The sequence below is a fragment of the Ylistrum balloti genome, unplaced genomic scaffold (assembly GCF_031769215.1).
Source record: "Ylistrum balloti isolate Yb309-2 unplaced genomic scaffold, AGI_CSIRO_Ybal_v1 Utg370742, whole genome shotgun sequence".
NCBI classification, from domain to species: Eukaryota; Metazoa; Mollusca; class Bivalvia; order Pectinida; family Pectinidae; genus Ylistrum; species Ylistrum balloti.
This window is the reverse complement of record NW_026782437.1, coordinates 1,052,017-1,072,171: the sequence shown is the minus strand read 5'-3', so window position 1 is coordinate 1,072,171 and position 20,155 is coordinate 1,052,017. Positions and strand designations below refer to the sequence as shown.

Below are 20,155 nucleotides of genomic sequence, written 5' to 3'. Positions count from 1 at the left end.
GTAACAATTCAGTTGGACGGACCTAAATCTGAAATATGTTCTTTGATTTAAGATAAGATATGGTGATTCAAAACTTGCTGAAAAGTAAAAACATTTTCTGAACACGTAAAATCACACTACCACTTCAGTTATGGGAACAAAGGGTTGCTCTGTTACTGTTAACAAAGATTTCTTTGCAATATTTCCTGATTTCTTAAGTTCAAGGCCCAGTAAATAGATCACATCCTGTATATTGAAAACCAGGGTGTAAAATTTGACAAAAGTGAAACTATTTTTTTATTTGTATGATTAGTTATTTGTTGTTAGGATAATACTTGTCACTTAAGCCTATAGTATTGTTTCAAAACAGAAATATTCCTCATAAGTACCTGGTACATGTGCATTGATCATGCTTCATTCTAACTGTGGGCTGATAGCTAGACAAAGCTAGTGGTTACTTTGTTATTGAATTAAGTTATATTTTGCATTATTTCAGTACACAAAGTAATTATATTCAGAGATTAAATAAAATGTGATGATATTACATTTATGGCTTATCATTTCTTCTGTATATTTGTACAGACATAAGCATACATATTGTTAAATGAAATTATGGCCATGTCAACCTGACTGACTTTACAAACCATTCTCACATCAACAGATTATGAAGATATTTGTGGACAATCCATTTCCCATCATGCTGCTGAAACAGGCAACATCTGTGCGTTGTTTGGATGTGTCAGCCTCTCGTACCAAACTGGCCGTAGTGGATGAACACAGCACTTGTCTGGTGTATGACATAAACACTAAGGAGCTCCTATTCCAGGTAAACAAAACCCACCTGTCCAGATAATAGATCTCAATTATCTGACGTGGTATATCTCTTAACATACCTGTATTGATAATTTATCTCTTAACATACCTGTTGTGGTAATATATCTCAAAACCCACCTGTCCAGGTACTAAAGCTTAACATATTTGTCCAGATATATATTTTAACACACCTGCCGAGGTAATACAAAAGCAGCTTCTAAAACAAATGATAATTACAGACGAAGGAAAATGAATCGACAGATATGCAGAACTGAGATAATGGAACATCAGATGATATTAGTTTCCAAAATTTATTTCTTGTTGTCTCCCCTGTTATAGGAGCCCAATGCCAATAGTGTGGCATGGAACACTCACTACGAGGACATGTTGTGTTTCTCTGGCAATGGTCTCCTCAATATCAAAGCCAGCAACTTCCCTGTCCATCAACAGAAGCTACAGGTAAGTCTTAACTGTAGACAATCTTGTACAAAGCATCACAGTTTATATTACAGAGATTTTACTGAAAAGTGACATGTATTGTTATCATCACACTGTAACTGTAAAGAATTTTTCTAGAGAAACCTGATCTGATATACAAAACTTATTTGTTTCAGGGCTTTGTGGTAGGATTCAGTGGATCAAAGATTTTCTGTCTCCATGTGTACTCTATGTCTTCAGTAGATGTACCACAGTCTGCCTCTATGTACCAGTATCTGGAGAAAAAGTTCTTCAAGTATGTACCAAGCTTTTGTTGTTGGGTAATGTAACCATCATAACTGTTGTGATTTGAAATTGAGTTAAAAATACATATAAACCTAGGTTATTTCTTGCCTGAATGGGAAATTTTGATTAAGATATGTTCATGAAATATCCTTGCTCAGCTCATTTCATAACTTCATTTCAAACCTTGTAGATTCAATATTGAATTTGTTGAAAAACGAAAAATGATTTCAGAATATTGAAATTCAGTTTTTTCTCAAGCCCAGTAAAGATACATCATGCATAAGAGATGATAATATGTCTACATTGACTGATGATAAAACAATAGAGAATTGACTTAATTTGATTTCTTGAGGTAATGGATTTTTTTTTGTGATGTAGGGATGCATACAAAGTTGCCTGCTTAGGAGTGACTGATGGTGATTGGGAGGTGCTTGCCCACGAGGCTTTGGAGGGACTGGACTTTGATACAGCTAAGAAGGCGTTCATCCGCATCAGGGACCTGCGCTACTTAGAACTCATTCATAATATAGAGGTAAACCCTGTTGTTACAGGATTGATTCAGAACCATGGAATCTAAAAAGCACAATTCAGGTGACATATCATAGATTTTATACAAGATTAAAAATTCTTTACAGATTGATATATGGTTAAGCAAATATGATATTGACTATTACAAATAATTGATACAATTAATTTTCCAGGAAAGGAAGAAGCGTGGAGAACAAGACACCATGGTGTTCTTGGGAGATGTATATGGTTACCAGGGCAAGTTCCACGAGGGTGCTAAACTCTACAAGAAAGCTAATCACGAACACAAGGCCATGAACATGTATACTGACCTGAGGATGTTTGAGTACGCTAAGGTATGTTACCATGTATATTATACACCTACCTCAGTGTTTGGGTGTATACCGTCCCCGGATTGTTTTGAAAATACTATTCTTAAAATTTATTTTGCATTTCTTTCTTAAATCTGTTCTCGATAATTAACGTTGAATTTTATGTGACCAGGAGTACATTGGTTCTGGGGATCCACTGGACAAGAAGATGCTGATCACCAAACAGGCTGACTGGGCTAAGAGTAGTAATGAACCCAAGGCTGCTGCGGAGATGTATATATCTGCTGGAGAGTTCTGTAAGGCTATAGACATCATCGGTGACCATGGATGGGCGGACATGTAAGTACTGACACATCCTTATTAGGAGGAAAGTTGATACGAGGATTTCCAATAACTTTACTTTAAAATTATATATATATTTCGTTATATATTGAGAAGCGCGCAAATTTGATTTAAATGTTTTATTATCTGTATGTTTTTAAAATGTTTATCTTTAGATAGCTTGGAATATTTTTGTCTCTTAACTTGGAAGACTACTTGTAAAAGGCATGAATAGAAATCAATATGTATTTAGCACCATTTCTCAAAAACTATAACTTGGTAAGTCAGAAACATTGAATATATTACAGGATGATTGATGTTGCCCGTAAACTTGACAAAGCTGACCGTGAAGCATTGTCCCGAGCTGCAGCACACCTAGCCAAGATGGAGCAGTACCCATATGCTGCTGAGGTGTACAGCAAAATGGGTGACGTCAAGTCCCTCATCAGTCTCCATGTGGAAGCTAAACACTGGGACGATGTGAGTACAGACCTTCAGATTTCATCTTGTTGTGGGACTAGATTCACAGTTGTCAGTCAACCATTCTAATGACATGTTAATGATAAAAGAAAGAGACTTTGCTTCAAAAACCTTATCTCTGTAACACATTCGCCTGTCTCCTAGACATCCAGGGTTCATTTCCCTGAATAGACATGAAACAGTATTGGATCATCTTCCCAGCCATGTAGGTTTTCTCTGGAACCTGATTTTTCTCACAAAATAAGACCCCTTGCACTTCCTTCCAGGCCAACAAGAGAAATATATATAAATCAAAATAACTCGTTTCACATTTGTTGTAAAACAAAAGCTTAAATCTCTGAAATACAAGTACTCAGCATGTAAATCTTGTAAAAGCAATGCTATTTTCGGTAAGAGATTTTTGAGGTACATAATGTTTGAATTATAAATTTTGTTTGCTTAATGATTACCTCATGCTGGTATTGAAAAAGACGTTTTTACCTGTTATCAAATTATGATGTTACATTTGACACTTGACTGTTTGGAAGAAGTCCAAATATAACTAGTACAAAATATAGGATTGATTGTTTTCACTGGGTAGACAGTGTCTGGACTACTGGCGTTGTATATGATATTAGAGATATATTAAGGCCATTTGAGCTGAAAAGACATTGTTTTAAAACTTTCTATTTACTTGTTTAGCAATAAGCCATCAGTTGAAAATGTGTTATCAGTCATCAAAACACTTACAGCTAGGACAAAATTTTGCCAATGATTTTGCCTATCTGGAAGATTTCAAGAAGTTAATTGGAAATCTGTGTTCTACATGTTGAGTAAAACTGTTTGGTTGTTATTTGTCATGTCTTGTTTGTGTCACTGTATTGGTAATACAAAAATGTGTTTGGTTGACAGGCATTCACACTGGTGGAGAAACATTCAGAATACAAGGAAGAAGTGTATGTGCCTTATGCTCAGTGGCTGGCTGAGAATGATAAGTTTGAGGAGGCTCAACAAGGTAACAAAGAATATAGCTATCTACTTTATAGAAAATAAAGTAAATGTTTACTCTTATTGTTATGCGAGCAAGGTGCCTGTTTATTAATTCTGTAACCCTCTCATAATTTATTTGCACTTTTTTTTACAAGCTTTGATGGGGAAAGCTATAAATGTTAATATCTGTATCAAAATGATAATGTTCTATATTATTTATTGGTGTTTTATTTTGTCTATCAATAATTCAGAAGAAAAATGGAACTTTATTTCTTTGCTTTATCAGCATTCCACAAAGCAGGGCTTCAGACAGAAGCTGTTAAGGTACTGGAACAGTTAACACACAATGCTGTTCTGGAGAGTCGCTTCAATGATGCTGGCTACTACTTCTGGAAGCTGTCCATGCAGTGTTTAGATATAGCCAAAGGTAGGTGGATAGTTGAGCAATTTATTTTGTAAATATCTCCTTAAGGAATAACAGATTAACATGATTTAGAACCACCGTGTCTTCTTAATCATTCCATAGATACAAGCAGTATCGAGCACTTCTTAGGTTTTCTTGTTATGATAGCACAATTCTTATGGCTTTGGTTGTGATATGGAAACCCTGTTGATGCCTCTTGACCTCTTCCTAAAAATACTTACATATCATGTTGATATAATCAGAGTTTGTTCTTGAAATGTTAACACCACTTTTATACCATTTATGGATGCAAGCAATCATCAAAATGTTTACACTGAGTAAAAGTAATGACAAGACAATGTACTTATACAAGCCTAAAGGTCATGCATACTGTAGATAAATGCAAACACTTGGTTTCCAAATTAGTATGAGACTTTATTGTGCAATACAAATGTGAATATTCTGGCTTAATACACATTTTTTTCTCTGTAATCTGACCGTTATCTGTATTTCATAACAGTAACTGTGTACATTTTTAGTTGTGATCTCAATGTTAAACTGTGACACAGCAAGGGACTAGCATAATATAGATATTTGTTGTAATTCAGTATGTTATCAGTACTTTTATATATCAAATATTTCCTTATTCAGACGATGAAGGTAAGATGAGTTCTTTAACAGCTTGACGTTTTACTGTCACTTCTTTGATTTACAAACAATTGCTATTCTGATCACAGTTTTATTGATTTTTGTTAATTAATGATTGTATTTGTTGAATTTGTATGGTATTTTCTGATTAAATTTTGTTAACATGTTAAATTAGTGGTTATATATATATACAAAATATCAAATGTTCAGTGTAAAATAAATTACATTAGTAAAAAGTGTTTATCACCAAACATTTCACATTAAGCTCACCGGTAATTCTACCTACGAATTTTAATGCCCATTTGAAATATTCTTGAATTATTCACTAACCATTATTTGTTGAAAATTTGGTTAGAACATGGTGATGGACAGACAATGAAATTGGTTTTAAACTTGTGTGTATCCATGAAGATTTTATCATTTGGGTGTGTGGTTGCTGTGGTTTGCCTCTATCCTTATATCTGTCATGTAGTCTTGTAGAAAGTGAACCTGTCAAAATTTCACCTTAATAAAATACATGGGAGTGTGGTATAATGCATAGAATGCTTAATTATACCCACGACAAATGTTGCCAAGAATACATATATTGTATGTACATAATGTTCTTCTTTATATATCCCTCTACTATGAGTTTCCATGTGATCATAAATTGGTCAAAAACTGGGTTACCGTTACTATCAATAGAAATTGACAGAATTGTTATATATTAATGCTATACAGACTGCCTTTCTTGTCCATTTGTCACAATAATTCACACAGGTGTTCATAAACATCATCTTCTACATTATACACACTTTGACCATACAATTTTTCTCAGTTTCAACATTCTCATTTATGCTATATGGTAATGATTTTAGACATTTATCATACAATTTTCAAGAACAGACAGGCACATAAAACAGGGGAAATCACTCTACATACACTTAGTGCTTTGTGCAAATTTTAGAGTGCCGGGATATTTGTATTGCCTGCAATGCTTTGTTTATAGAATATACTAGGAGACTGTATATAAATAATTCGAGTGCTTTATTTATAGAATATCACTAGGAATGTGGTGCAATAAATGTATTGGAATACACAGTCACCATTGAGTTATAGCTATTCTATACATTCATACTGATCACCGTTTACTGAAGTCTATCTTTATGGTCAGACTCATCAGCGCTGTATCAAGGTTTGGATCTGATATTATAATAGTAAAAATAATGTTTAAAAAGTTTAGCTTAACATGGAACATTGTCTTAATACATACTATGTGATAACTATATAAAACAATCCATGATAAAGTGTTTTTCCTTAGGGCCCTTTAATGCTCCTCTTCACCATAGATGAAGGTCAAGGACTAGATATTGGACAGTTATATGTTTGCGACTCTGTCAAGTAAATGATCTGTCTGTATAATAATTACATATAACTTTGTGATATGTTGACATCAGAGATGTTTGAATTCTTTTTTCTAGTAATTGATGATCCTGAGAAGAAAGAGGAGATGTTGAATAAGTTTCATGACTACCAACGTAAAGCTGACATGTATTATGCCTACCATTCTATACAGAGATATACAGTGAGTTGTTTACCTGTCTATTAAATGGTACAGTGAGTTTATACCACTTTAATTTTCATGTAAACTAGTTGCTGACTTTTTGAAGTCAGTCAAACTTTATGATACAGTACTAAACTTTTATTGGTACATATTCTACTTTAAGATTTGATTCCATAATGATATAAGTGTTTGTATTGTTCCTAAGTTACTTTACTATGGTGACCTGGTCATTCATATCTGTGTTTTCCGTTGTAGGATGAGCCCTTTACCTCCCATCTCCCGGAGGCATTATTCAACATCTCACGCTACCTGCTCCACATGATGCAGACCAATGCTCCTCATGGCATCTCCAAAGTGTATCCTTTAATCATTGCACACTTTAACATTATATATCTAACGTTGAACATTACACTGTCAATAGACACAGCAGGTTCAATGATCTTCTGACATAGCATTCTTTATGGTTATAATACATGTAAAATATTTTGCTGAAATATTTTAATTCACCAGATTATTTGTACTTAGATTTCATGTTGCTATGTTGGTGTATTGTGATGTTGTAATCTGTCCATTTAGAATTTTCACAGAATAAAACATTGTTGATATAAATGTTTAAAGAAGCAAGTGAATATGAATTGTCATGTTGATCTTCATTTTGACATATTTATATACAAAAATATCAATTAAAATCCTACTTTCAGAACTGTATGTAATGTACTTGAATTGATTTCTTCTTTTTTATTCAATTATAACACTTCATATACACTAAAAGCTTATTGTTTCATTCGTAATAAGTCTGTTAGTGATTCAAACTAGGTATTTTTCATGGCATCAGAATGAGACAATATGAGCCTTGACAGTTTTAAGTGGTACTCTCTATGCCCTAGCCAAGCAGAGCAAGAACCTTGGAGCTTACAAATTGGCCCGTTATGCCTATGAGAAACTGCAGTCGTTACGTGTTCCCTCTCGCTTCCTAGAAACTGTTGATCTGGGCAGTATCATGATCAGATCCAAGCCATTTCATGATGGAGATGTAAGTTGGCATTTTTACAATTAAATTTAAAAGTATATTTCGGAGAATTTCCATGTTTAATAACAGCTTTTATTAAACTTCAAAAGGGATTACTCCTGTTTCTGTACTTGTGAAAGAGGGAGTAGTGTAGAAGCTAAGAGTACAGTTCTTACTAATCTCAGTGAGTGGGAATTTCCCATTATTTGAGCAGTAGAGTGTCCAAAATCTAAAAAACAGATTTGGAGATTTTCAATCTTCAAATTGTTCAGAAGTAGTTTATAATAGTTAGGAACTCATGTTTTGGTAATGATATGGTGTATATTCCGACAAGACTAGCTGCAAATGTTCTGTCTGTCTTAATTATAAGAATGATCTGGTATGTTTTGGTGATAAATTGGTAAATATTCTTACAGGATCTGCTGCCATTGTTCTATCTGTCTTAGTTATCAGAAATAGGTTGTATGTCTTGGTAATGACTTGATGATTAATCCGACAGGACCTGCTGCCAATGTGCTACAGATGTTCCACCACCAACCCTCTTCTCAATAACAATGGCAACTGCTGCATTAATTGTCGGCAGCCTTTCATACATTCCTTTGTGTCATTTGGTAAGTGATCTCATTTATCTCAACCATTTGTAAACCATTACTTTTAAACTGTCTTTTATTTTGTTTTTGCAATGATCTTCTGATCATTGCCTATGAAAGATTCCTTTATTTTAAAAAAATATTTTTTTGGCAATTTTTATATTAATAGCTATAAATTAAATAGAAAATTGTTTGGTCAGAATTCAGAATTGCTACAAAAAAACTTTAGGTGAGGTCATATTCCAGAGTTTCAATGGTCAAGGTCTCTGGTACTGTTTATAGAAATATGCTGAAGATTGATACTAATTGCTGGAAGTAGGGCATTAATTTTCTATTTAAATTATCATTAATATTTAACAAGGAAAGTGTTGAATTGTGGCAGTTACCTTCCAATATTTCACTTCTTTATAAAGATACCAGTTTCTAGTCAAAGATTTTTTAGATTTGTTTTTATTACCCGTGTTGACCTTGATATTTGATTACAGAGGTGCTGCCACTTGTGGAATTTGTACTAGAAGATGGACTTACTGACGAGGAAGCAGTGCTCGTCCTTGACCTTTCTATACCCAAACAAAAGAAGGAGGAGAAGAACTGGAGGGAAAGTAGAATGGGACGTATCCTTCAGCTAGTGGAAGATTAGACAGACCTATCTCTTTATCAGTTATTTAGAATGAGTGAACTTGTGCCATAGCATCACATTAACTGACTGTCATCACATTTTCTGTGAAACCCTGCTACTCCAGAACAACTGTTAGGATTTTGTCTCATTGGTCTCAAACATAAATCATCAAAGCAGACAGAATGGTGTATAAAAGATTTGGGTCAGAAGTAGGTACTCTGTAGATAATGTAGAGGTATGGCATCCTTTGTGGCAAAGGATGGTACCTTGTAGGTAAAAGGACGGTGTGGCAGTCTTTAGGTCAGGGGTGGTGCTATGAAGGTTAAAATGGAGGTGACAGCCTCCAGGGCTTGGGATGCTACCTAGTAAGTGAAATGAAGGTATGCCATGTAAGGGATTTCAAAAGTATGCTTTGATTAAGCTTTTATTATTTCTTGGTGAAAATATAATCTAAATATTGTAAATTCTATTGGGAATATTCGTTAGCGAAATATTATCAATGAATATTCATAAAAGCACATTTAAGTCCTTTATCAATGTCTAGCTTCACAAACCCTTCGACTTGGAGATGACCCTCCAGAGGAAGAGGATGATGATCCATTCACTGCCAAACTTATGACATTTGAGGTGAGTTTCACATCTAGATCCATAGGTAAGCTCTTTTTCTCGAATTTGAAGTTAGTAATCCTTTCACTTTAGCTACTGATCTCACTATATTGGAGATTACCAAATTTTCTATCTCCATCAATTTGTCCTGATATTCACAACACATAGAACAAAGATGAAAAGCTCTTCTATCTGAGAAGACAAAATATGTAATAAAACATATACCTGTGATGTTCAGGCATTATATCATTGTGTTTGTATTACAGCAAGGAGGAACAGATTTTACTCCAGTGGTAGTGACCAAGTCAGTCCTACAATCTATGTCGAGGTCAGAAGTGTATATCTTGAAGTGGCCCAAACCTCTTAGATACCAGTTTTTCCGATCTCTACTGCCAGACGTTACTATCACCCAATGTCATACCTGTCAGAAGGTGAGTCTTTGTCAGATTCACAACAGTCAAATGACATGTACAAATCACATGTAAACACTTCATATACAAAATTGTTTTTATTTGTAAACAAATTATCATTTGAGTAAGACATGATTATACAGTCAGTATGCATGCCTGTTACAGGTAGTTATGCTAACTCCATGAAATCGGTTGAAAGACTATTCACAGAAATTATTTGATATTACTGAAATGAAACATGTATACATAAGGCTACATGACTGCTTTGAGAAGTTTATAATTCATAAGTAGGCACTGTATTATTATATACTTGTATATTGATTAAACTTGTATCAAATTATTAAAAGCACTGCTCATATTTACAGTAATACCATGAGTCGTTATACTTTATTTGTATTGTAAGGCATTGGTTTTGATATTCTTAAGGAGGGTAACACACTGTAGTTCTATCTCTGCATTTTAAGTGGTTCCAAGTTCTTACCCTAAACCAATGCCTAATTCATTTACACAGCTTTTCCACACCGATGACTTCGAGCTCCAATACCTGCAGAAAGGAAGTTGTCCGTTCTGCCGAGGAACTATGGAAGACTGAGTGTGTTCTGATACTATCTACTTCATCCTGGAGCTTTCAAAGACTGCATTCCTGGTTATACACGGAAAAAACTTAGGGTATCTGTTCTATGACGAGTCATAAACAATAATGTGGGTTCCAGAACTAAAAGCTAGGAAGTTGCCTGTACTGTTAAGAGGAACTGAGGAAAACTAACTTGTTTCAGTACTCTGTCAAAGATTTCTATCTTGGAACTTTATATCATGAATGAAATCCAACATGTTTGGTTTGCCTCGCTGACATTCAAGCATGACTTGTGCACATTCCTTTTTTTCTCATCCGTCCAAGGAGTTAAAAAATTTTATATTAGAAGTTTATTTTTTACATTTTATCAATATGTACAGAGTTGTATACAATATTTGTATGAAAATGCCTTTCAAACAAGACCATAAATATCTTAAATGAAAACAGTAGAAGTAAAACAAATGAATTCAAATGCACTCCTGTAAAGAATTTATAATCAAATAGCTTGGTAGACATCAGAACTTTGCTGTCAACTGCAGACTTAAAGAGGTAATTCTCTGCAATATTTTCCAATTCCAATTAAGATATCCTTCCTAGTATGGTTACACTAATTTGTATGTTACTGTAACATATGTTATGTGGATATCAGTGGTATACACAATAAAGTATAGGGTTTGTTTACATCAAAGAGAAAAAAGGATCTGAAACTATCCTTACGTCAAGACTCATAAGGTGATTATTGATAGTGCTATCATTTGTTATTGTGTCAATTGAGATTCGTTTAAACCGTCCTGTTTAATTATGTCAACCACCTTACAGATTTTGTCAAACAATATTCATATTTTTAACTCTCAACAAATACTACATGCACAGTATACATGCATGGGCAAATATTGAAACTTTGCAATGTGTGTAAATTTGATCTTGAAATTTTCTTACCAGGATACTCATCACACTGTAAATATGTTTGTGTACAGCTATCACAATCTCATAGGCAAGATTACAATGCACATCTAATCACATTCACAGTTATGAATTAGTATGTACTATCTGTCAGAACAGATGTACTGAGTAATTGAAAGTATTTGTTTTGTAATTGATAGTACACCTGGAAATTGTGAACAAAGCTGTGATATGGATACCATTAGGAAGCACATTGTTTGTATTTAATGTCTTTATCCTGTTATTTCATTGCTTTCTTTTGTGTGTGTGTGGCAGGAGAAGACTCCTGACACTACCATATAAACATTGTGCATATCATTTGAAACTCTAATTTATATCATTCATGTATTTGTACTTTTGTTACTGTCTATTTATGTTGTATATGGTGATAGTGTATTTTACCGTCCATTAAGTTAACATTTGTATATTATAGTTAGGTTTGGAATGAGAGATTTGTTATCTGTATAAAAGTACTGATCTTGATGAGTGGCTTCATTAATTGCAGGATATACTGACAGTGGTGTTACTTCATTAGTATAATTTTAAAATGATTTGTTAGATCTGATAAATTCACCTGAACATTTTTTAGAATTGTGATGCAAATGTCTATTTATAAACAATTTGCTATAAATAAATTTTGTTGCTTTATAATTTTCTAATGAAATATCAGAAACCAACTTGATGATATCCATTCAAATGTGGAAAAATTATATTGTTTTCAGATTTTGTCTGCTATTATGGCCCTCTAGCCATCAGCAGGCAAGTTTTGGAGTTTGAGAAAAATATCAGTATTCTGTATAACAAAAAAAAATTATTTCAATTTCTTTTTCAAAATGTAAATCTTTGGTGACATTTTTAAACTGACTGGTGCTGAAGATTTTTTGTCTAGACTGACACTGTCAAATCCATGTATCTCCAGCTCTACACTGTGTGTCTTTTTGTATGGACGAAGAGCCTCATCATTTACACTACTAGCACCAACAAACAGGTGTGTGTATGACATCATCTCAGGACCTCCAGGCAACAACTTTTCTGTTTTATTGTAACTGAAAGAAATAAGAAGTGTCTTAAGACAAAGTTTGTAAAAAATGAAGTTTGTAGCCTTTAAAATACTTTTATATTGGAGTGAGTTACAATTCAATTACAACAAAGACAAATGCGTCTCTTTCCTGTCAGGAGTGCTTACCCTGAATATTAACCACTGAATTTATTTGATATTAAACAGACCACTGTTTTATACAACACAAAATTAGTTATGACACATGAAATTTCAAATTAAAATTAAATTAGTAATCAAAAGTGCAGTTGCAGAGTCCCTAAATCATTCAATGGGTAAAAAGAATATCTAGAGCCAGTAGCTGTTGGAATTGATTTCAAATGAAAGCTTTCATGAACCGAAATAAAGAAGCATAACTCCACTTACTTTCTCTTATCAGAATTGAGGTGATAATGCCTGGTAATACATGTAACTCTACCCTTAAGTATTACAGTTTCAGAAGATAATTAATGCCAGTAGTTGTTAAATTATTATCCTGTTGTAACCCATTTCCTATCTATCAAAGAGTAGGTCCCCTGGTCTTATTATGTGATCAATACAGTTGGTTTCGATCAACACCACCAATACTTACATCCAGTTGTTGTTGAGCTGAGTGAATCTGGTCACACCTGTTTGAGCTGTGGCCACATCAATGTGAATATGCTCCTCTGCACAGAAAAAATATAAAAGTTGAATCCCTGTCAGAACTGATGCTCTTCTGGTGTCAAACTTTATGTAATAATACATGACAGATATATTTTTCTTATTGCTGAGATATCTCTACTTATTCAAGACAAAAGCACACAGACTTGAAATTCATGAAATTTTTAAAATTTAGTCATAGTACAGGAGCAATGGTCTTTGACCAATAGATCAAAGACATGCTTACCACCTACCCCTAAAAGTATTCTAGTGTGACCTTTGACACTTCAAATTGATGAAATGATCACCTACACTAATCAAACATAGAAAGTATGTTACTATACAATGTAATCCATATCAATATAAACTAAATTTCCTTTTTAACCAAAGGATTGAATGTGGCATTGACTGCTTAATCTTGACTGATAACAACATTCAAATCAAACTAAAATATATGTTATTTACTTAGGTATAAAGATTCACTTCTGAATCATTACTTACTGTTGTAGAATGGAGTGATTTGATGGAAGTATCTCATAGCCACACCCCCAGGGTAGTTGTGTCGAGAAATGTATAGGAAAGCTGCAGTTGATGCTACATTAGCCAGTAGGTGAAGGATTGCTCCAAAAGCTATCAGCTTTTGAATTGTAGATTTGGAACTATTCATCCACCTTGGCAGAAAAATATCAATTAATTACTTGCACAGTATACAAAGCTACCAAACAATATTGCTCTGATTGACATGAAAATACAAACTTCAAAGAAAAACACAACTGCTGTTAAAGAATAGATTTATGGAAACAATTAGGTAGGGTGTCATCCAATACATATTTGATGTTTTCATGATGAACAAGAATTTAACATTGTATTGGAACAAACACAATGTCAGTTTACTCAAGGAAGAGATTGGAGTATCAGAATGTTCTGGGGTCATATTAGCCAGAGGGTCAAAATACTAAGTGGCCAGATCAGACATGCAGCAGTCAGGTTATACAGGGAGTCACATCTCCCAGGGGTCACTTAAAGAAGGAGTTGTTTATCAGATCAATCACTGCTGATGTCCTATTTTTTCAAACTCTTCAAAATTATTTGAAAAATTTAGCAGTCATTATTGTTCATCAAATTCAAAAACTTTGTCTTAAATATTCCAAATGCTTCTCATGCATAGCATATGGTAATTTTGTCAGCAAGGTCATAACAATTAAAGTTTAAAGGTTTACACTTATTGAACAGAATCTAATAATTTTTCCAGACTTTTCAATGGTATCAACCTTAATGATCATGACACATAGTCTCCTCTGCTTTTGGAATGCACAGCCAGAGAAAACTGTCCAAATTTTATAACAGATGAAACATACTTACAGACGTGACAAAGCTGTCGCCACAGCTACATTGAAAACTGGGAAAACATAAATGATGAAACGCAACTCCTTATGTGGTAAAATGGAATAAAGCAGTACAAATCCTGCTGCGGGAAGTATCAATGGCCGCAGCCGAGGAGTGAAATACAGTCCCAAGGGGACCAGGAATATGCTGAAGGCCAAAGCCCGCGGTAGGGCTGAATAAAAATACCACAGGAACGGCTCTGTCTGACGGTAGGTCAAGGAGAGTCAAGTTACCTGTTATCATATAGTTCATATTATCTGGTACTTTTTCATTTATGCAGACAAACTTGTTCATTAGCACTTTACATGTAACATTTCAGGCATAAATCAGGACAGACCTGCAACTATACATATAAGCCAAAAAAGTCAAAGCTTTTCAGAGAGCAAAACAAGATCAGTAGGTCTGCTCTTATTTCCTTACAAACAACCCTGGTTTGACTTGTCAGATCGATCAACAAAAATGGCCTAGTTGTAAGACTATAGAAATTAAACATACCAATGGAAAAATTTGTTATATCTGAAGGCAGATGTATGTAATTGAAGATAATAAAACATAGCTAAATTTTCTTAAGAAAATACCAAAATACTACCCAACTGATGTTTCTGTCAGATGACTTACACTGTTATACAACTCAAAAAGACAAGATTAATCTGTTTTCGTATGACATATGCTATTGCAATATGACTTCAGTAAGTCTGCGAATGTAGTCTCTACTACTAGTACAGCTACATCAGTGTAAGGATACACCCCAGTTAGAACTCTTGTTGAGTATGACGTTGTACCAAAGTACTTCCCCTTCTGGCCATAACCACCTCTGCCAGAAAAATGAGTCCACCAGAACTGTTAAACCTACAATAAACAAGAGGTACAAGGGTTTTAATGGTCACCTGAGTCACAATGGTTCTTGTAACATGTCATAGAAATGATTTTGTTAAAAAAAAAAGTAATATAATTTTAACTATATTTTACACAAAATGCAACTGCTGTCCCATGCTTAGGCTTCTAACCAAGATGAATTAAAAGATTTGAATTTTCTTATCTAAAATTTTCCATCCAGGAACGGTAGAATATCTTTGAATTTCAGTCTATTTGACCCATTTTTGACTCTGCCAAACAGTCCTTGGGGGTCAGCTAATGTCAAAATGTGCATCTCATTAACCTGTCAGCTTAAACTAATAATTCTAACCAGGTTTGAACTATTTTCAATAGAAAATAAACAAATAATATTCAAAAGTGTATTTTTAGTTTTTGGATAAATTATAATAAACTTTACCCCCTGCGCCCAGGGGAAATGTGAGACCCTTGTGTCATGAAATTTACAATTTTGGTAAATCATCTAGCATCTGAAGGCCTTCCCATTCATGAAGAATACTTGATTCTATTATACCTGGGATTTGAAAAGAAGATTTTTGAAGTTTCCATCAATTTGACCCTTTTGGCCCCACCCCTCAGGCCCTTGGGGGTTGGGGCCTTTAGTCAAGTTTTTTTTTTAAATTTCATTGAAATCAGTTCAGGAGTTTTCCAGGAGAAGCTGAAATGTTAAAAGTTTACAACACACAATGCCAGACAAAAGGGATCACAAAAGGTCACTTCAGGTGACCCAAAAAAGCTTCAAAGTCAAAACAGCCATACCATATAACTATATAAAGCAGGTAGATTTTTGACAGATTCTGGTTTGCATATCTTCTAGAACTTGTGAACATACCTTTTTTTTAATTTATACTTTAAAAATGTTTCAAAATATTGCTAATATTCATTGGAGTTACATATTTCTTCCCTGCAGTTCTTTAAAAACATATTTCTGAACATATTTCTCATTTTTTCTTGAAATTATTTCAAATGCACTCTTAAGTCCATTTTTAGGTAAACAAGGAAAACAGTATGTGTGAGGTTCATTGTTGTAATATATTAAGCTGATACAGAAGTACAGTTTCTGAATTGAAGAAATTCTTACCTTTTGTTGAGAAAATCTGCTTATTGGGTAAATCCACATTTTTTCATTAAGCTAATTTAAAAATAAAATCAACTTACCTACACTAAGGACCCCTGCAGGGATAGCATGTTTAAACAGTGTGAAGAGGGACATTCTTCCTGCTACCAGCTCCATCAGTAAAACTAAGCCGAGGTACATTGCAAGTTCAGCACGGAATATCAAAATGGCAGCGGCAGAGTACCAGATGAATCGGCCATGTTGTTGTTTAAGCCAAGCTCCTAAAGCCATCAGTACTGTAAAATTCAAATAATTCTGAATTACACAAAGATTTCATTTCTCATTCATCTGTGGTGTAAAAAAAAATCTATTCTTGTGCATGTATCTGCTACATCTAAAATGGAGGCCTATGGTATCAGTAGTTATGATCACTTCCTAAATTGAAATCCTATGTTTAAACATTACTCATTTTCCATATCAACATAATTTTTTTTCTCTTTCCTTTTCTTGTTTTGTTTGCTATTCCTTGTATCACTAAACCAGAAGTAGATACCATGTTTATCTCCAAATAAGACCAGAGAGTCAATACCTAGTTAAATTCTGAGAATGGGGTTTTTACAAGATTCTAACACAATGTTTGTAATTTCTGAGAGCAGCGAATAAAACATTTAACATACATGGGCAGACTTCATACCAGATGTGGGCTTAAATGGGATAAATATGGTTGTAATTAAGGTGCTGCACACAACACCAAAAGTTTCCCTTGACAATAACTAGCTGCCCAGTACCTTATAGTTTATATTTGTGTCATGGTTAAAACACATTTTTAAGTGTTCAATTATATGATCTTCTAATCGTTGTTAAATTCTACTCACCTAGAGACAGAGCAAACACATTGGGCAGTGGTCTAGTTATGTAGAACATAAAGTGGAATTGAGTCACCATGGTCAAGTACAGCCAATTCTTTACACTGCTGCCAAATCTTTTATGTACACCATCAGCAAAACTACTGACACCCAGTAACACTATTGCTCCTAAGCAGCTCCTCACTGCAAAAATAATTCCAAAAGCAGCTATCTGGAATGAATGTACTACAAATTGTTGGTAAGACTTAAACTGATGTTCCAAAAATCATAATGTAATAGATTTTAAAACCTTTCCTTTTTATTCCTGTGTGACTTTGAAAGATGATCAATGCCCTTTAACATGGTAAAATGTGATACCTTGTTATTCATTCAGTAATATTGAAATTGATGATTCCCAGCCTTGCCCTTCTAGAATAGATGCTATTTGTTTGTTTGTTTTTTGTTTTTTTTTAATTTTGATTCTATTATTTTTTTGTTCTTATTTTCGATATTCAAACTAAAAAAAAAAACTCAAATTATCAAATTCATTCATTACCAATAAATTGCGTGAAGAATTTGCTGATCTGCAGTAACTTAGTGATATAGACTAAAGGTGCCACTGTAGCAGACACTACAATTGGTCCCAGGAAAGTTCTTGGCACTACTCCAGGAAACACCAAGTGGTCATACTGAAAAAGAAGTTCCAAAAGAAGTTTTAGAACAGCTATCAGAAACAATGATTAGTTAAGAAAATCATGTATTTACAATCCTTTAAAGATATATTAAGGAATCATTGATATATTATACAAATATAAGACTACAACATACTATGATAAAGCTAGAATGTTACCTGTATTATTGTACCATAGTATCAGAAATGATATATATTTCCTCACCGTTCCACCTCAACTAACATGCAGTTTAAAAGGTGGCAAAGTGTATGATGTTTGATCAAAATCCTTCAATAACAAGACTTATTTAAAAATAGTAATGGTGACCTTGAGTCTTGACCTAAACCCTACAACCATGAAACTTAAACTCATATTTGATATCATGGTTCTTTTTTTGATATGATTCTAAAATCTGATCAAACTCCCTCCCAGGAAATAAGTGCTATCAAGGTTTTTCTCAAAGTATAATGGTGATCTCCAACATATCTGAGATAATAGTCCCTTATAAATGTGTGATATATGATTTTCGATAAAAAAATTCCTCAGTGAATGAAGCTACCAGGACAATTGTAAGAATTCTGTAAAATTAGTTCTGTGACTTAGGTTCTACAATCCTGAAGCTTGATGAAGATATTATAATCCTTCATACACTCTAAGTTTGATAAAACTACACAAGGGAATGAAGTCATTAGATTTCTAACAAGGATTTTCTAAATCTAGTAAAGGTGACTTTGACTTCAACGTCACAACCCTGAAACTCCAACTCATATGGGATATTATAGTTCTCTGTAAGTATAATTGAAACTTGAACTTATCCAAGAGATTATAGTCATTTAAAAGTGTGTCATATTTGATCAAAATCCCTCAGGGAATGAAGCCACCAGGAAAATGGCACAAATTTTCTCAAAATTGTAGCAGTAACCTTAACCCTATAACCTTGAAAGTTGATCAAATTCTGCTAAACATACATACAAACAAACTACTACGAAATATTCCTAATCAAATTCAATGGCAGGAGTTGATAGGAGGTCCAAGAGGCCTGTATGTAACATTTGCTGATATTCTATTTTTTTTCAGAACAATGAGGGATTTTCAGAATCATCATCGAAAATTTCCATGCATTGCTCCTTTGAAGATTTATTTCATGCATTTCCTTGATACAGGTAAGATAAATAACAAAAAGAAAGAAACAACTTGCATTTCAGGCAATGAGAGAATCTGATGGCAATTTATGGTTATAAAAAGATAATGTTAACCAGCACTTAGTCCTTTACAAGCTATCACACCAGCATGTATTTATTATGTATCAACCTTTAAGATAGCAGAGAAGCATGACCTGTATGTTGTTATAATTAAATTTTTAACTCACAGATTTGATGTCCAGGCCATGGTACAGTATGTCATGCATAGCTTGAATGTTGAAGCTCTCCTCCACCTTGGTATAAGGACATATAGCCAGATGGAGTATCGTCACCATGGCGGCCAAAACTTCCACTCTGAAGATACTCATCATGAAGTTTTTCTTAAATTAGAAAAAGAAAAGACTATTTTTCACATTACATATGTGTTCAGTAAAAAGCTCTGTCGATATCTCCTCCGATTGGCTGAGAGAAACACCAAAGTGCAGGTCATGCTTTAATTCTGTGGGTGTGTTTTAATTAAGTTTAGTTTAACTAAGTGAACTTAAGGCAAAACTGAGGATATAATCAATTGAACCAATTGCTTTTGTAGATAAAGTAGGAGTTTATTAATACATGAAAACTTTACTCTGCAGACAGTGACTTAATCCAATGTCCACGTATTGATTTTCAAAAACAAAATACATAATTAGAACAACAATAGAAGAAAGAAAGATACTAATATTATCTCCCCATCTTTTCAATATGCACCCTTTAAACACAATAATAAAACATATATAATACATGAATGACATGCTAGGATGTATTGATTTTCAGCTTACCGGCATTCAGAGGTCAGTGGTGGCACTGGCTCGCCGACTCAGTTGACCGGCATTTGTGAAAGAGTGCATATTAACCTGTTTCCTATATTATTTTAACATCAGTGATAGTTAATTACATCCTATGGTCATGATGCATACTTACGCTTTTCCTCCGCTTTCTAAAATCACATTTCAATTCATAATACCATGTAATTATGCACACATTCTAGGTGAGGAA

At 33.9% G+C, this 20,155-nt stretch overlaps 2 protein-coding genes across 2 annotated transcripts in view; one reads left to right on the top strand and one right to left on the bottom strand.

The window, feature by feature from the left end:
* Positions 1-11,548, top strand: part of LOC132557928 (intraflagellar transport protein 122 homolog) — a 21,074-nt gene extending 9,526 nt beyond the window's left edge. The window contains exons 12-28 of the mRNA XM_060222457.1: positions 641-805; positions 1,132-1,251; positions 1,407-1,525; positions 1,894-2,047; positions 2,217-2,378; positions 2,527-2,693; positions 2,984-3,155; positions 4,047-4,149; positions 4,411-4,551; positions 6,636-6,739; positions 6,974-7,074; positions 7,586-7,751; positions 8,227-8,338; positions 8,803-8,931; positions 9,481-9,563; positions 9,809-9,973; positions 10,464-11,548. Coding sequence (XP_060078440.1) covers positions 641-805; positions 1,132-1,251; positions 1,407-1,525; positions 1,894-2,047; positions 2,217-2,378; positions 2,527-2,693; positions 2,984-3,155; positions 4,047-4,149; positions 4,411-4,551; positions 6,636-6,739; positions 6,974-7,074; positions 7,586-7,751; positions 8,227-8,338; positions 8,803-8,931; positions 9,481-9,563; positions 9,809-9,973; positions 10,464-10,544 — 2,244 coding nt within the window. The 3' untranslated portion in view covers positions 10,545-11,548. The remainder of the gene's footprint in view (positions 1-640; positions 806-1,131; positions 1,252-1,406; positions 1,526-1,893; positions 2,048-2,216; positions 2,379-2,526; positions 2,694-2,983; positions 3,156-4,046; positions 4,150-4,410; positions 4,552-6,635; positions 6,740-6,973; positions 7,075-7,585; positions 7,752-8,226; positions 8,339-8,802; positions 8,932-9,480; positions 9,564-9,808; positions 9,974-10,463) is intronic.
* On the bottom strand, positions 10,053-20,155 carry LOC132557929 (dol-P-Man:Man(7)GlcNAc(2)-PP-Dol alpha-1,6-mannosyltransferase-like). The gene is made up of 10 exons (XM_060222458.1): positions 20,081-20,155; positions 19,348-19,500; positions 17,864-17,996; positions 17,338-17,511; positions 16,564-16,758; positions 15,278-15,381; positions 14,509-14,735; positions 13,648-13,817; positions 13,097-13,172; positions 10,053-12,514 (listed from the first exon to the last, which is right to left on the bottom strand). Exons 2-10 carry the CDS (start codon positions 19,489-19,491, stop codon positions 12,280-12,282), a joined length of 1,458 nt encoding a protein of 485 aa, XP_060078441.1. The 5' UTR covers positions 19,492-19,500; positions 20,081-20,155; the 3' UTR covers positions 10,053-12,279.

Coding starts and splice junctions, on each gene's coding strand:
- LOC132557929 (XM_060222458.1), bottom strand. CDS start 19,491: ATGATGAGTATCTTCAGAGTGGAAGTTTTGGCCGCCATGGTGACGATA. Junction 17,997..19,347: donor ATGGCCTGGACATCAAATCT/GTGAGTTAAAAA, acceptor CTTCTTTTTCAG/TATGACCACTTGGTGTTTCC. Junction 13,173..13,647: donor AATCACTCCATTCTACAACA/GTAAGTAATGAT, acceptor TTTTCTGTGCAG/AGGAGCATATTCACATTGAT.